The sequence below is a fragment of the Neopsephotus bourkii genome, unplaced genomic scaffold (assembly GCF_033783945.1).
Source record: "Neopsephotus bourkii isolate Nb327-2 ecotype Australia unplaced genomic scaffold, CSIRO-AGI_Nbou_v1 NB_668, whole genome shotgun sequence".
Taxonomy (NCBI): Eukaryota; Metazoa; Chordata; class Aves; order Psittaciformes; family Psittacidae; genus Neopsephotus; species Neopsephotus bourkii.
This window is the reverse complement of record NW_026901167.1, coordinates 625640-641107: the sequence shown is the minus strand read 5'-3', so window position 1 is coordinate 641107 and position 15468 is coordinate 625640. Positions and strand designations below refer to the sequence as shown.

Sequence of the window (15468 nt, the reverse complement as noted above, 5' to 3'; positions counted from 1 at the left end):
ATCTGAACAGAGGAGCACGGTGCTTTTTGGTTTCTGCTCAATGCCACCTCAATAATGTTTTCATTCAATAAATAGGTACCGGTGCTTTTGATAAGAATGAAAGCATTAAAAAGTGCTCAAGCTTCCTCTTAGGAAACTGCTGCCAAACCCTTTGTGAGCAGCAATCATTTAGCAGAGTTTGTATTTGCTCCCAGTAGCAGGTACGATGAGGTATTAGTTGCTGCAGATGAATTGTGAATCATGGACCGCTTGCTTACTGGTTTAGCTGTGATTGATTGTTTCTGGTTTATTTCCTTACTGCATGGAAGGAAAACTATGGAATTATTTTTTTCTCTAGGACTCTCTTTTTTTGGTAACAAAATTCCCCAAACCAACAAAATCAGGAGCAAGAAGAGGCAAAGGATCCAGTTCCGCTTCCCAAAGAACACCTGAGGTCACACACCACTGCCAGCAGCTTCTCCCCTTGCTCAGGCGATCAGGGACGACTTGCGCCCCGTGTCCTCCCTTCCACACTCATCCGTCTGCTTCAGCAGCCTCCTCACCAGCTTCTCCAAGTCCTTCCTGGATTTCAGCTCTTCCTCCAAACACTGTTTCATCCTCTTGTTCTCCTGCGAGGTGAGAAATAAAGGAAAGAAGATGCAGTCGATGCCGACGTGCACTGCCTGGTGCCTCCAAGGTGATGAAGCATCAGGGATGTGTCACGTGTTGAGGGTGAACAACACGGGTTCCTTGTGGTCTGATCCACTCAAGCAGTCCCTTACTACCCTATGGACCTGCACAGAATGACTTTGAGCAGGCAGAAGCATCCTCCTGGAAACCTAATTTTAGCCTAGGTGGGAGGACTCTGCTCCTCTGGGGTGCTCTCTCCCACCTCCAGGCTTGGGGCTGGAGGGAGGAGGATGTATTTCCTCTCAGTCTGCAAGAGCTGGTACCCACCAGACCCCTAGAAAACAGTCATAGAACCTCAGACTGGTTTGTGCTGGAAGGGACCTCAAAGCTCATCCAGTCCCAACCCCTGCCACGGGCAGGGACCCCTTCCACTGGAGCAGCTTGCTCCAAGCCCCTGTGTCCAACCTGGCCTTGAGCACTGCCAGGGATGGGGCAACCACAGCTTCTCTGAGCACCCTGTGCCAGTGCCTCAGCACCCTCACAGGGAAGAGCTTCTGCCTTATCTCCAACCTGAACCTCCCCTGTTTTAGTTTGAACCCATTACTCCGGTCAAGTTGAAGGAGCTTTTAGAGTAGGGGGAAAGTTTCATGTTACCACAAGGACCAACTCCTCCTGCCCTCCTACTGCCTCAAGCAATTGCATGCTGACCCGATTGAGGGAGCTGCAGCATCAGACCAGCAGTGGGCAAGACTCTTCCTGGGCACCAACCAGTCCAAGGCAACAACCCAGTATAACCTGGCTGGCTTTTGCTCAGCTCCCAGCATGAACAATACCCTTCAATTACCTGCTTCAGTTCTTTGACTTCATCTTTCAGTGCATAAACCGTGTCAACAAGGCTCCTGCAAAGAGAAATGCAAGGAAAGAGCTGGAGCGCAGCGAACCAGCAGCATGCATGGGAGGTTTTGTGAGCGAGGTGCTGATGGGGATGGTGCTTCTGCTTTGCAAGCATCAAGCTGCTGCTACTGCTGCTGCCTATGAGGGCACTCTGAAAACACAGCTCATTTATAGGCCACTGGTCCAAGATTCAAGGCTCTCTTCTCAAACCTCAAGAAGAACACCTTGTTCTGCTCTCTGGAAGCTATCAGCAAAGGTCTGTGGCTTTGGCTTCCTTGTTCATGCTACTGCAATAGACAACCATGATTTTAGAACTGGAAATGCCTGAGTATCCTTTGTAAAACAGCCTTGAGCCCTTGAGGTTACGCTGCAAAGAACCAAGCATGAAAGGAATGCATTGTCCGGGTGAGGAAAGGAGGGGATCAGCGCAGTCACCCAGCTGCTGAAGCTACATAGGAGAGCACTCGAAGATGGGGTGCCAGGCAGCAACCGAGGGGCAGCAGCACCCCACCATGGCAGGAGGTAAAAGAGTCCTGCATCCGGATCAGCTCTGGGATTCAACCAACTGGCTCTCGAAACCCAGACTCCCAAAGGGCTGCAGCCACATCAGAGCAGTTGGAAGGCGGCTCTGCTCCTAAACAGGGACAACCCAGCAGCTACAGCAGCCATCGGTGATAACAGCAGAGGCCAAAGGAGAGGGCCTGGGTGTTCCAAGTCTTCCCAAAAAGCAACAAGGGATGGGGAAGCAGGGAACAGCAGCACTTACTTTTCCTCCGTGACAGTCTGGCCGTTGCTTCGTGTTTCCTCTATGATGATTTTCTCTTCCTCAGGAAGAAGGACTTGGGGGATGGAGTCTTTACGGGAGCCTGTGTATGAGAGTTAATCATCGGGATGGAAAAGGGGGATGTGTCCCTGACACCCTCCTTCTCCCTGCCCCTCTGCATGCTGGAGCTGCAGCAGCCTCCAGCTACCTGCCATGGTTAAATACAGGCTGATGGGTACCACCAACCTGGAGCTAAAACAGCAGTGGGGGAGTGCTCACTGCATCTAAAGCTGCATCATGACTTATAAATGAGATCATTCAAGAAGGGTCAAGAGCTCTCAGAACCATGGCCCCTCTTTTCCACATTACAGTGATTTCATTTGCCATCTCACCAGCAATGGTAAAACAGTTTTACTTCCAGAGCTGAAGCTGTTAGGTTCTTATGAAGCAACATCAACATGCAGCTGATTGAGAGATAATACTCATGCTTCCTTTCCAAAGCTCTATGCAACCTGAGATTACCATCAGGTTGTCAGTACCGACAGCCACAGGCCCTGATTAGGTTTGCTTAATTCCTTAGTGCTGGTGAAATAGCTGTGTCTCATCTGCCCTCCTACCTCCTTCATTCTCTGTGTTTAGAAGAAAAACAATGGCAACTAAACCACTAGGCAGATAAAGCTCCCTTATCTTGAATACCACACAGTTTCCAAGCATGAGTCTCAGTGCTGTATGATGCAACCCTCTGTTTTTTCCCAGAGGGGTTGTCAGTGCTGTGGGCAGAGTGAGAGCTAAATAATGCGGTTGTGTGCCCACCTGAGCTGAGGGCTTGCTGGAAACCTGCCCCGGTACAGTATGCCTCGATCACCTTCAGGATCTGAGCATCTTCTTCCAGCGCAGCGGTACCTGTCAGACATTGCAGACAGCAGCTATCACACAAGGTCGTGTTCTCTGTGTTCATCTCCCCCAGCCTTTGCTCCTAAGTCCCTTAAGAGAAGCAGGTGCTGCTTCCCTGACTGACACTGCCCCTGGGACTTTGTCCTATTCCCCCTTGAGATCCTGCTGGAGAGAGTGCAGAGGAGGCCATGGAGCTGCTGCGAGGGCTGGAGCAGCTCTGCTCTGGAGCCAGGCTGAGAGAGCTGGGCTGGGGCAGCCTGGAGAAGAGAAGGCTCCTGAAGGGGAGACCTTAGAGCAGCTCCAGTGCCTAAAGGGGCTGCAGGAAACCTGGAGAGGGGCTTGGGACAAGGGCCTGTAGGGACAGGGCAAGGGGAATGGCTTGAACCTGCCCGAGGGGAGACTGAGCTGAGCTCTTAGGCAGAAGCTCTTCCCTGTGAGGGTGCTGAGGCGCTGGCACAGGGTGCCCAGAGAAGCTGTGGCTGCCCCATCCCTGGCAGTGCTCAAGGCCAGGTTGGACACAGGGGCTTGGAGCAAGCTGCTCCAGTGGAAGGGGTCCCTGCCCGTGGCAGGGGTTGGAACTGGGTGACAGCTGCCAGGACAACCCTCTTTGCCAGCGGACACCCCTGCAGGGAAAGAGCCTTTTTGTGTTCCCATGGAGACAGTTCCAGGACCCACTGGCATGGTAAGGGTTTGTCCCAGCTCTCAAGACATATTTTGGTGCCTGCTGACGCACAGTTTCACAGCAGCTTTTATGTACTTGGAAGTCCTTCCTTGGCTTCGTACCCAGAACAAGACCACCCCCAACCCAAGGCCTTGTGCTAGGATGGCAGCATGTCTGGGGATGTGCCGGAGGCTTCCAGGAGCCTCCCATGCTCAGCAGCACCCAGGCTTGCTCCCAGTGTGGGCATCCCATTGTACCAAGGTCCCACAGGGACCACTGAGTACAGAGAAGCCTCCAAGAAGAAAAGGAAATCACAGCACTCACTTTTCCGGATAACAAACTCTTCATCGGATGGTTTTCTCTCTGTTTTCCTTTTTGGAAGAAACTTCTTCATTGTTTTGGGACTTTTGCTGGAATCCTATAGAGAAACAGACCCTTGTGTTTAACCAGATTGCGGGGCACACTAACAGCAGAGCAGCACGGTTGAATGCAGCTATATCCTTGTTATGCATGACACTTGAGAGAGCTACAAAGCAGACAGTGACAAAGTTGGGGACAATGATGCTTTCTGCCTTTTCCATGTGCTGGTTGGGGCCCACTGCTGCCTGGAACAGCAGTGGGGATGGCACCAGGACAAGCCCCATAGCCAAAGATTTCAAACACATTCAGAGCACTTTTAGCCTGCTCACATCGGTGGTCTTTGTTAGAGAACCCTACAATGTCATTTCTTTCCTTGGCTTGCTTGGATTCCCCATATAAAACAGTTGGCAAATGCTATTGCTCCTAAATGGGTTCATTTAAGAGTATAAATCCCACACACATACACAGAGAACAAACACATACACATGAAGTTAGTGTTTGCTGCCACTCCACAGGTAAGAAACACAAGCTTTTATCTATCTCCTTCACTGAGTTACGAGTCTTGCTGATTTGGAGAGAATTAGTGTATTAGTAGGTTACATGCAATACGGATTTTGAGCAGGAGAGGCTTGCCAGGAAGCTTAATACCATAATACTAAATCCTTCTGGAGAGTTAACTCAAAATGTACTTGCCAACCACTACTGACTCGCATGATAACTCACTGATATAGCCAGGGTCATGCAAGCACGAGAAGCGTGAGCAGGAACAAGCATTCTTTGCCACGAGAAGCCAAAGAGAGATGTGTCTACCCTTACCTTTAAGATATAAGACATCCTCTACAATGAATATGCAAAGAAAGAGAAGATGAGTGTGAGAAATTGATGGTTTTATTGACCGGGTCCATTAAATCCACAATTCTAAAACACATTTAAATGTTAGTGATTAATGTGGCACACCCTCCGTACTGCTTTCTGTCGACATGCAAAGGAGCACGGTGGCATGCAGGACTGAAAACATTACATGTGAAACGCATGGTAAATGGGCATTAATACACTCTCAACACATAAAAATAGAGAACATGCCTCCTTGGTTAGTAGTAGGTTTCTGTAGGTGCTGGTTGTCTCAAACAGTGCTTATAGTGCAGGACCCATTGGTACCAGGAATGCTGCAGCCACCCTGTTCGCCCGGCTCCATCCAAGCCCTGGGGTGCAGCTCAGGGCTCAATACCAGTCCTCCATGTGGTCTCCAACCCAACCCAGCCAGGGTGATGGGATGCTCTGCCCACCCTGGTGCTCCCAGGACAGCATCTTCCCCAAGGGGACCTCCTCAGAGGGAACCTGCCATTGACAGCATCAGGCACCAGCATCTCCCTGCTCTGCTGGCAGGACAGGGAGCTCCTGGACACCCCACAGAGGCTCCCATCCCTGGGATGCTCAGCACAGGGAGCCACGTGGCCCTCCTACAGGTCTGGCCAGCTGAGTCCTGACGTTACAAACCCTTCATCTAGGGCAAAGCAAGTCACGTCAGATAAAGAAAGAAAGAAAAGAGAGCACAAGAAATCATCTGTAAACCTGGGGTTTTTCCCTTTGCAAACCTGAATCCTGACACAGGGCTTTACCCACAGCACCTGCTCTGTCATTGCAAATGGTTACTGGAAACAGAACAGGAAAAACGACCCAATTTCAATGGAAACAACACGAGTGCCGTGCAGTGCGCAAGCAGGGTCTGGGGTTTCCTGAGCACAGCGAGGTACAAGGAAATGCACAAGACTCTGCCAGCCCGTCCTACACTACAGGTGAAGTCACACTGGATGTCTGAACATCTTATCCAAACTCCCCCACTCACTTCCACGCAAATAACCTTTGCAATTTTCATTATCCTTCATTATAGGAAGCACGGAGCTTATTTTGTGCCCTACTTTAAATCAAAAGCAGAGAAGTGAGATAGGAGTGATTAGTGATGGAGCACCCGGAGGGAGGGATGAGGAAGATGGAGATCAGCTTGCGACAACAATTAAGCTTATCTCCCATCACAGGCTCGTGTTCTCCTTATAGAGTATGGACTGATCCCACTCCGCCTCTGGTGGACCCATTGGCCTTTGGGTTCCCACCAACATGGCCAGCACAGCCTGTTCCTACGCAAACCACGCAATGGGTCCTGTGATACCTTGCACGCCACCGTCCAGCCCAAAGCAGCATCCCATCCTGTCCCTGTGTGGCATAAACTTCATGCCTGGCTGTGACACTAAGAGTTTAACTCCTGCTCTGCATCAGGGGACAACTGAGAAACTGCAAAGGACCGTGGTGTTAGTGATATCACTCAATAGGGTGAGATGGTTTGGTCTGCCTTAGAAATGAGTATCAGCCTTTCACTTTCATACAGGAAAAGTTTCTCTTCTTCTTTGTCTTTCTAGCCTATTTTAATTCACCATGCAAGTGACAGTTTAGCCTACGTTATGGATCTGGACCATGCAAAGATCAAGGGTCATTTCCAGTCTGCCTGGTTGAACAACTTAATTCCCACACCGAAATGAGCTCTTTGACACATTCTAAGAAATCAAAGTAACCCAGTGCCATGAGGCTACCTGAAACCTCTCCGTGGAGCAGCAAACCCACAGCCCCCTCAGCTTCTGGGCTCTCCATGCCTGAGTGCTGAGCCCCCATCCCCCTGGGAGCCCGGGCAGTGATGCTCCCGGTGCTGCTGTACCAAGAAGAGTGGCTGACTCAGAACCAGAGCGCTCGCTCAGGAAGGGGAACGTCACCCAGGCTGCTGGTGAGTAATCCCACAAGTTTACCGTGAGGCAGGGAAGGAGAGCGCTGCAGTTGCAGCAGGGGGGTGAGAAGCAGGGCTGGGTTATATTTTGGGGCTCCCCACACCGCCTCCTACCTCCCAGGCTTGAGGTTTCTGTGGAGGAAGCGATCCTTGGGGCTGCTGCCTCCCATGCAGGGTATGGGTGTGTAAAACACTGAGGTGGGTGGCAAAGGAGTGCTGCAGGAACCCTCCCTGCTCCATCCACCAAAACACAGGGTGGGAGACATGAAAAACATCAAGAGGCTTTCCTCCTCCTCCTGGTGCAGCATTGCTTCTCCATCCTGCAGCACCAGCAAGGCTGGAGCTGAAGCACATCCCAGCAGGGAACCCATGGCTCAGACTAAGGCAGGAGGAGGAGAGGATGCAGCTCCACCACCCACCATGGCACTGCCAAAGGAGTCAATGGGACACACACTGTGGGACCCGCAAGCACGCGTGCTCACGCTTCACGTGCAGCACAAAGCCAGCCACAGCGACAAGCACCCATCACAGGGCTGGGGCAAAGCTTGGCAGAGCCATTGCTCTCAGCATCCCATCAACCTGAGCTTCTGTGCCCTGCTATGGGATGAGAAACCTGGACACGAGCAGTGGGGATGCTCTGCAGGCACACGGCGTGGTTACCTCTTTGTAACTCAGCGCTGCCGAGGGTCTGAGCGGAGGAGCAGGACGGAGGCAGCTCAAGCTCCAGGGCTTGAGGATTTTGGGGGGTTCCAGAGGCCCACGGATCTGTCCGGCTGAACTGAATGCCTGGGAAGAGATGGGAAGCAGAGGACGGCTGTTAGCCACCAAGCAGTGCAGGGGTAGACAAGAATTCAGTGGGCAGGACACATGTAGAATGGTACAAGCACGACCCAGTTACAAACAGAACTGTAGCATGGGTTTTATAGCTGTACCTCCATATCAAGGTGCATTCCCATATGAAGATCAGCTGAGAAAGTTGGGGCTGTTCAGCCTGGAGAAGAGGAGGCTGCGTGGAGACCTCAGAGCAGCTTCCAGTATCTGAAGGGGGGCTATAGGGATGCTGGGGAGGGACTCTTCATTAGGGACTGTAGTGATAGGACAAGGGGTAATGGGTTAAAACTGAAACAGGGGAAGTTTAGATTGGATATAAGGAGGAAATTCTTTCCTGTGAGGGTGCTGAGGCACTGGAATGGGTGCCCAGGGAGGTTGTGAATGCTCCATCCCTGGCAGTGTTCAAGGCCAGGTTGGACGAGGCCTTGGGTGAGATGGTTTAGAGTGAGGTGTCCCTGCCCATGGCAGGACGGTTGGAACTTGATGATCTGAAGGTCCTTTCCAACCCTAACTATTCTATGATTCCCTACCCAGCACAAGGGAACGCTGGGCATGGAGCTGATGGGGAGATGAGACACTCACCGAATGAGCATTCCAGGACTGTGTTTTGGAGATGGTGTTGCACGTCCCCTTGGTCAGCCTTTGCAAGTGGTCCAGCCATTCGTGCAAGTCCTGGCTGGTGCTGCAGGACACAGTGATCCGCTCCGTCATGGGCCCTATGGCAGAGGGTGAAAGAACAGTCTTTAGCTAACAGTAGAGACACACAGGGTGAGCTCAGCTCGGCACAGCCACAGGATGCTCCTCAGACTGCAGTGTCTACTGTCTGCAAAAGGCCAAGGCAAAGATGTGACTGTGTCCTGCTCCAGGCACCCAGTGTGGGAACTGCACAGACAACCAAAGGGAACTGGTGAAAGGAATGTGTGAGGCATTACTGCATGTTAAAGGCAAGCAAATGCAACATTTCCATGGTTAGCAGGACCCTGACACCAAATGCCAGCAGCACAAACAGCCAAGGCACTGAGCATGAACTGACTGCGTATAGCTACAAATAACAAGTTGAAGGGGAAAATTGGGAGGAACATTAGGAAAGCTCCTTGACAACCAGAGCTGTTAACCTGGCAATAACTGAGGTGCTCACAGCTACATGGGATGGATGCTGGATGCAGACAGGGCACACACGCAACCCAGAGCAGTGCTACCGGGGAAGGTGATTTATCCCACACAGAGCACTGAAGGTCTCCAAAAGCAGCCCAGAGGCAGAGCTGGATGGTGCTGGGAGGAGGTTGCCTCAACCAGGAGGAATGTAGGGCTCAGGAATGTAGGGAACACACAGTGAAAGTGCACAGAAAGCGGGGTGCAGGGGTTAGAGCGAGGAGGAGACCACTGGTACCTCCAGTGGCAGCTGCTGTTGGCACTGGGAGCAAGGCCCGAGGCACTGACCTGTGATTTCAAACATGTGCTCATTCCCTTCAGCATCTTCCAGCTTCGTCAGTGTCATTCCCGTCAAAGGCAGCCTTCCCTAAGGGAATTGAGGAGGAGTCAGTGTCTGCATCGGCTTCCCAGCGGGGGTTGTTCTGCTTGTTTTCCTGCCAATTCCTTTCTCTTTAGGAATCGCCATTAAAAACTCATTTGTAAAGGCTCCTGACTGCAGGAAGAGTCTCCTTTAATGGATGGATCTCCATTTCCCTGCACAACTAGGTCAAACCCTGGGAAGAGGCTCCCATGACAACTGAGTCATCCCCAGCTCATCTTCCACCCCTTCCCTTCACTAGAGGCAAACCCTTTCCACCACCAAGTCAGAAGGACCAACTTGCCCTGGGTTTGGGGAAGCCTTCGCTCTGCGTGTTGAACTGCTTGCTCATGGATGAAACCCAAAACCCTCAGCCAAATCCTCCCCAAACCTCTCCCATCTCTCTTGGGTATGACAAAGGACACATCAGTGCAAGAGCATCCTTCTTCTGGAGTGTATTATTGATGGTTTCAGGCAACCGGAGGGAACCCAAACTCCCAACAGCCTGACTGCAGCCATTCAAATGGTGAAACTCAAGAAAGAGTTTTGGGGTGCCCCATGGAGAGGAAATGTTGAGCTCTTTACAGTGGCCTTTATAGTAGTGAAATAGCCCCCAGTAGTGAAATAGTCCCCCCAAAATCATATATTTGCTATAGCAATAGTCCCCACTGGGGACTATTTCAGGACACCTTCGCATCCACATCCTTCTTGAGGACAGCCCGTAGGCCACCATGCTCTGAAGGTTTTCCTTCCTAATTTCACAGCCTTCACCTACCAAAGGCTGTTCAACCACCTGGCAGGACAAAGGCACCCAGTGTCCAGGTAAAACCAGTTGCAGTTCCCAGCACTTGCATGCCACCAGCGAGGTTTAAGGAAGCAGAGAGGGCTGAATTTGACAGAAGCTATCTGATTTCCTCCCTCACACCCAACGCCTTGCAGCTTCCAATTCAAACTGAGCGTGCCTACCTGATAGATGAACCCACTCATCCGTGGGCTTGCAGACAGCATCAGCAGAACGTTTGAAAACAACAAGAAATAGCGCTCCTCTTTCTCCTGCAGGGACATGAGTGTAGGTTAGGCCAGGCTGCAATGCCTCCCAAGCGTTTTCCTCCAGCAAACTGGACCTGTTGCAGCTGGAATCACAGCCTGGGAGAGATCCCCCCCATACCCGTTATTGTGGCTTTTCTTCTTTACAGCATCTCGTTGCTGTCCTGGTTTTCCCTGCATACATCTTTGCCTGCTAATCCTCTCCATCATTTCAAACTGCCTCCTAAGACCTTATGTCCTTCAGCATCTCGCATCCCAACCCAGACTCTGGGACCAGACCCTATAGGGCTTTGTTTTACAGCTCTTCCCTTCCTGGGGAATATTTGCTACAGCAAGCAAGGAATTCAGTGAGAACAGGCACTTTCCCACAGCAAACATGCAGTGTGCATGGCTTTAACAGCACTGGTGAAGGTCTGGGGTGTGATGCTCCAGGACCACAGCACAGGAATCCCTCCAGCTATTTCCAAAGCACAGTCAGCTCTGGAGTGGGACGTCACAGCGTGCACAGGAAGTGCAAAATGGTTATGGTAATGCATACTTCGAAGTCACTCTCATTTCTCAGAGTCAGTCACAGGGGGGAAAGGGGGAAATGAATGTACTATATGACACTGAGACACTTCTGCTTGAGGAGTGTGTCAGCAAAGACCTGAAGCTAAGTCACCAGGGTGCCTGGCTCCAAAGACATGCACAGTCCCATTGCATAGCTCTTCTCTGGCTAAAATGACTTATTAGCATTGCTTGTCAGTGCTTTGCTGGCATGGAGTGAGAGTAGCTGCTGCCTGATGCTGTGAGCAAGGGGGTATTTGGCCACGATGCCTTTAGGCAGGAGGAGGAGCACCGCACTCACCTCGCTTCCCCCGCACTGCACCATAACCTGGGACATGTAGATGATGCTTCCCATCGTTTTGATGTCCTCTCCTTCCCAGCGCTGGATGGATTCGGAAAGGATCTGAAGCTCGAGTTGTTTCCTCTTCCTCAGCTCCTGGCACTGTGTCTGGGAATGGCAGGGGGGGCTTCATTAGCCAAGAGGGCAGGAGCAAACTCAAACCATCCCAACAAAGCCGGGATGCTCCCACAACCACGTGGGCTCAGGGCTGGTCATGTTAAGGGATAGGCAAAACCTGCTTGGGTTCTATTACACAGAGCTGGTTACAGATTTAGTAATCTATGAAGCAATGAACACATGAAAATGTGCACCCTGCACTAAGCAAGCTTTTCTTTCCAAGCTAGTGCCCCTTCTGAGAGCACAGAGTCACAGTTTCCAAAGCCAAGACAGCCACAGGGTGACAAGTCTCTGTCTTTGCTGCTGCTCACAGAGGTTTTGCCCATTTTGCCCATGCAGCAAAGAGAGTTTTAGTTGCAGCAATGCAAAACCCCTGTGAATCAGTTGGGGGGGGGCTGTTTTGTAACCAGAATCTGCACACCCAGCAGCAGGCCCTGGCGCAGTGTTCCAGCAGAGCAGCACAAAAGGAAGGTGCTGTGATTGAAAGGACTGCAGCGATGCTCAGCAGCTGGGCACTGGAATAGCTCCATGGAGCCGCCAGTCCTTCAACAGCTCTCGGCAAGCAGAGGACAGCACTGATGGAACAGACAGCCCTGCAAATCCAAGCAAAACTTGCTTTAACTGACCCTCTGCCAAGGGAAAGCTGCTGCAAAGCCAAACCCGGGCTCAGTTTTCACCAGATCCTTGGGTTTTTCCAAAGCCCTGTTCTTGGCAGAGATTTTCCTCCTTTTCCAGCTCAGTTTCATACAAACTCTTTGCCTATCCAGATCTTCAAAGTGAGATGCTGCGTTGGGGCTAGTTTGAAAGCACACATTTGAACCAAGCTGCGGGGGCTTCCTCTGGTTTTGCAGCTCCAAATCCAACATTCCCAGGATGCAAATCCATATAAAATCCACACCAAACCATCACAGTCTGTGCAGAGGCACCACTGCAAATCACAGCAGCTCCATGGTCCCTCCCTGGTCCTACTGCGGGACCAGGCATCTGTCACGAGGGGCATCTCTGCCCATCTGACCTCAGATCTGCACGGAACCTCTTCAGTTATCTCATAATTACATTAAATTACTCAGCACCCAAGTGCACATTTCAAGTAAACCCATCCATTGCTTACGAGCACTCCTGTAGATTAACATCACCTTGTAACTTCACTGAATTATATTCCCCTGTTATCTACCAGAACAAATGGAAGGGGAGCTGGGTTTCTAAGTAAATGTAACATAATCGCCTTTTCCTGTTTTCTATGAACTTTCTCCTCCCCACCTTTTATCTGCACTGCTAAGCACCGAAAAACTTGCATCTGCAGTGCTAAGGAAGGAAGTTGGACCACATCTGGAGTGGTTGGAGTGAAAGGTATTCAGGCCACAAAGTGAGACTACTGCTTCCTTACCAACTGAGGAAAGCTTTGCTGGGTAAAAGCTTTGTGCACGTGGGTGGCTTTTCCCCCCTCTTTTCCCTCTCAGTGCAGCAGGACTTGGAGGGGTGCAGGTAACACAGCTCACAGGAATAGGTCTGTTAGCTCGGACTCGGCCCTTTGCTTGCTCTGTTCCCCACAGCAAAGTCCCTGCAATATGGTCAAGGTCTCCTGACACCCCTGGAGCCAAAATCCTCTACAAAACCAAGAGTCACCTGATGGGCACCAGCAGTTGAGTCAGGCAACCCTGGTAACCTTTCCCAGCTCATCTCAGTGAGCACGGGGTGCTCTGGTTTCAGGTGGCAAATGATGAGGGTATGGAGGCAAGAGGACATGAAAGGGACCCTGTCACCACCACCACCCACATGTGGCTTTCTGCCGCGGAGAACACTGAGCATCCTTCATCCCTCCTGCTGGGAGCATGGAGCCAGGGTGTAAACTGCTGGGAACACGCAGCCAGAGGGGCAGCTCTAGGCTTGAGACTTAAGATGCTTTAAACCCCATCTTTTCCATTCCAGAAGACTTATTTTGTTTCTAATGGAGGAGACAAATGTCAGGCTTGACTCATCCAACGCAGCCCTGAAACGGAGCGCTCTATTTTAAGAGCTGCCACCTACCACAAGGGACTTGAAGGATGTGACGGCTTTCAGAACCTCTTCGTGATCTGCATGCGCCTCCTAGTGAAGGGAGAGAAGAAGCCTTCAGCCACCACCACCACCAGCATCATCACCCCGGGCAGCACCCACTGCCCCAGGGCACCCAGGGCTGCAGAACCCACAGGGGGGATGCAGGGCAGAGGGGCTGCTGGAGGGGACAAAGCCTCCCAGGTACCTTCCTCACCACCCAGTTCAATGGGATGTGGCTTAAAGCAACCATGCAATTCATGAATACCAATGTAATGAGTGTAAAGTGGGCACAGCAAGAATAGAGGTGATTTCATTCAGGACAAATCAGCTTGCAAAGAAAATCAATGAAACCAGGCAGAGGTGTAGGGTGCATTGCTGGTTTCACCTTCAGGAAGGAAACTCCCATTGGCATTGCCCCATCAAGGGTGCCATTTCCATGAGCATCAATGGGAGCTTCACCTCCAGGCTGAAGGCAGCAGAGAGCTCCTGGGTGAGGGAGGGGAAAGCAGGATGCTGCCCCTTATCTTTGACTGCAGGTGCATGTTAGTGCTCTCCTAGCACCTTCTCCTGGATCTAGGGCCCCACAACATAAGCTCTTCACCATTCAGTCCTCACACCAGCCAAATCCTCAGGCGACCAGGTTGTGACGGAGCAGTCCTTGAGGCTGTCAGGGATTGCTCACCCCAGAATCTGGCATGAGGACTGCCCTGAACATACCTACCCTGTTTGCAGCTGCGCAGCACCAGAGGGAATGCTCCGGTACGCTCCACACTGCATACATCTGCATTGGACACATCCATCCTCCTCCCACGGCATCACAGCTTAAACCTCAGCCCTACTGATTCATGCAACAAACCTCCCACGCTCGGCTTAGAAACTAAGAGGAAAAGGTGATGTGTGTGTCCCTGAATCCACCGCTGAATCCCACACAGCATCCTGTACAGAGCACACTGTCTGCATGGGCATGGTGGCTGCACCTCAGTCCCTGCAGCTAAGCCTGGTGAGAGCAGGCCAGGTCTGTGATGTGCATACAGGGCTCTTACAGCCTGTGCCAGCGCCTCAGCACCCTCACAGGGAAGAGCTTCTGCCTAAGAGCTCAGCTCAGTCTCCCCTCGGGCAGGTTCAAGCCATTCCCCTTGCCCTGTCCCTACATCCCTTGTCCCAAGCCCCTCTCCAGGTTTCCTGCAGCCCCTTTAGGCACTGGAGCTGCTCTCAGGTCTCCCCTTCAGGAGCCTTCTCTTCTCCAGGCTGCCCCAGCCCAGCTCTCTCAGCCTGGCTCCAGAGCAGAGCTGCTCCAGCCCTCGCAGCATCTCCATGGCCTCCTCTGCACTCACTCCAACAGCTCCAGGTCCCTCTTGTGCTGCTGCCCCAGAGCTGGATCAGGGCTGCAGGGGGGGTCTCCCCAGAGCACAGCAGAGGGGCAGGATCCCCTCCCTGAGCTGCTGCTCACGCTCTGGGGGTGCACGCAGCACATGGGGGGTGCTGGCTGGGATGTGCAATGAATGACCCTGCTGAAGTGTGCTGAGTAATTAATACTGGAAGAGGGAAAAAGCAAACCCAGCTAAAACCAGACTTTGTTGCTTCTGTTTCCTTCACCTCCTTATCCCACCCTCAGGGTTTACACACTGCAGCATCCACAGGCGAGGAGCAGAGCTCCAGCAACAGAGATCTCTACAGGAGAGGGGGGGAGATGTGTCCCGAAGCAGATCTGCCACTCGCTGAGGGTCTCTGTGTCCCTTTGCTGCTCCCCTGCTCACCCAGTGTCAGCCCTGGCTGCCAGGTCTACCTCTGCCTCCATCCCAGAGCCCGCTTGGGGTGAGGGGTGGGAATGTGCTTGGGAGCAAGTGGCATTGGAATGTCATGAAATGGAAAGAAAAACAGTGATTTATTAACCGCTGTGCAAATAAATACCAGCTGTGGCCTGAGCCTCAGCTCTGCTTTTACTTGTGCTGGAAATAGCCCATCTCTGAGGATGGGCTGGAGCAAAGAGCAGGCGATGCTTTCCTATGACATCCCCCAGACTCTTCCACCGCTTCCCCACTTCTAATCTGAATGGTAGATAACATCCCCTGGAGATGGAACACCT

The 15468-nt window shown here is 51.9% G+C and overlaps 1 protein-coding gene across 5 annotated transcripts in view; it reads right to left on the bottom strand.

Moving 5' to 3' along the window:
• Nucleotides 1-321: 321 nt before the first annotated feature.
• The window catches only part of ARHGEF6 (Rac/Cdc42 guanine nucleotide exchange factor 6), a 37612-nt gene continuing 22465 nt past the window's right edge, over nucleotides 322-15468 (bottom strand). For 3 of the 5 annotated variants that reach the window (XM_061353187.1, XM_061353190.1, XM_061353191.1), the window contains 12 exons: nucleotides 13374-13433; nucleotides 11190-11336; nucleotides 10262-10348; nucleotides 9226-9304; nucleotides 8368-8501; nucleotides 7615-7740; nucleotides 4998-5018; nucleotides 4146-4239; nucleotides 3080-3169; nucleotides 2270-2369; nucleotides 1454-1508; nucleotides 322-608 (listed from right to left, as the gene is read on the bottom strand). In XM_061353187.1, the coding sequence (XP_061209171.1) occupies nucleotides 468-608; nucleotides 1454-1508; nucleotides 2270-2369; nucleotides 3080-3169; nucleotides 4146-4239; nucleotides 4998-5018; nucleotides 7615-7740; nucleotides 8368-8501; nucleotides 9226-9304; nucleotides 10262-10348; nucleotides 11190-11336; nucleotides 13374-13433 (1134 nt within the window). In that variant the 3' untranslated portion in view covers nucleotides 322-467. The remainder of the gene's footprint in view (nucleotides 609-1453; nucleotides 1509-2269; nucleotides 2370-3079; nucleotides 3170-4145; nucleotides 4240-4997; nucleotides 5019-7614; nucleotides 7741-8367; nucleotides 8502-9225; nucleotides 9305-10261; nucleotides 10349-11189; nucleotides 11337-13373; nucleotides 13434-15468) is intronic. The other 2 variants (XM_061353188.1, XM_061353189.1) reach the window with 2 other exon arrangements.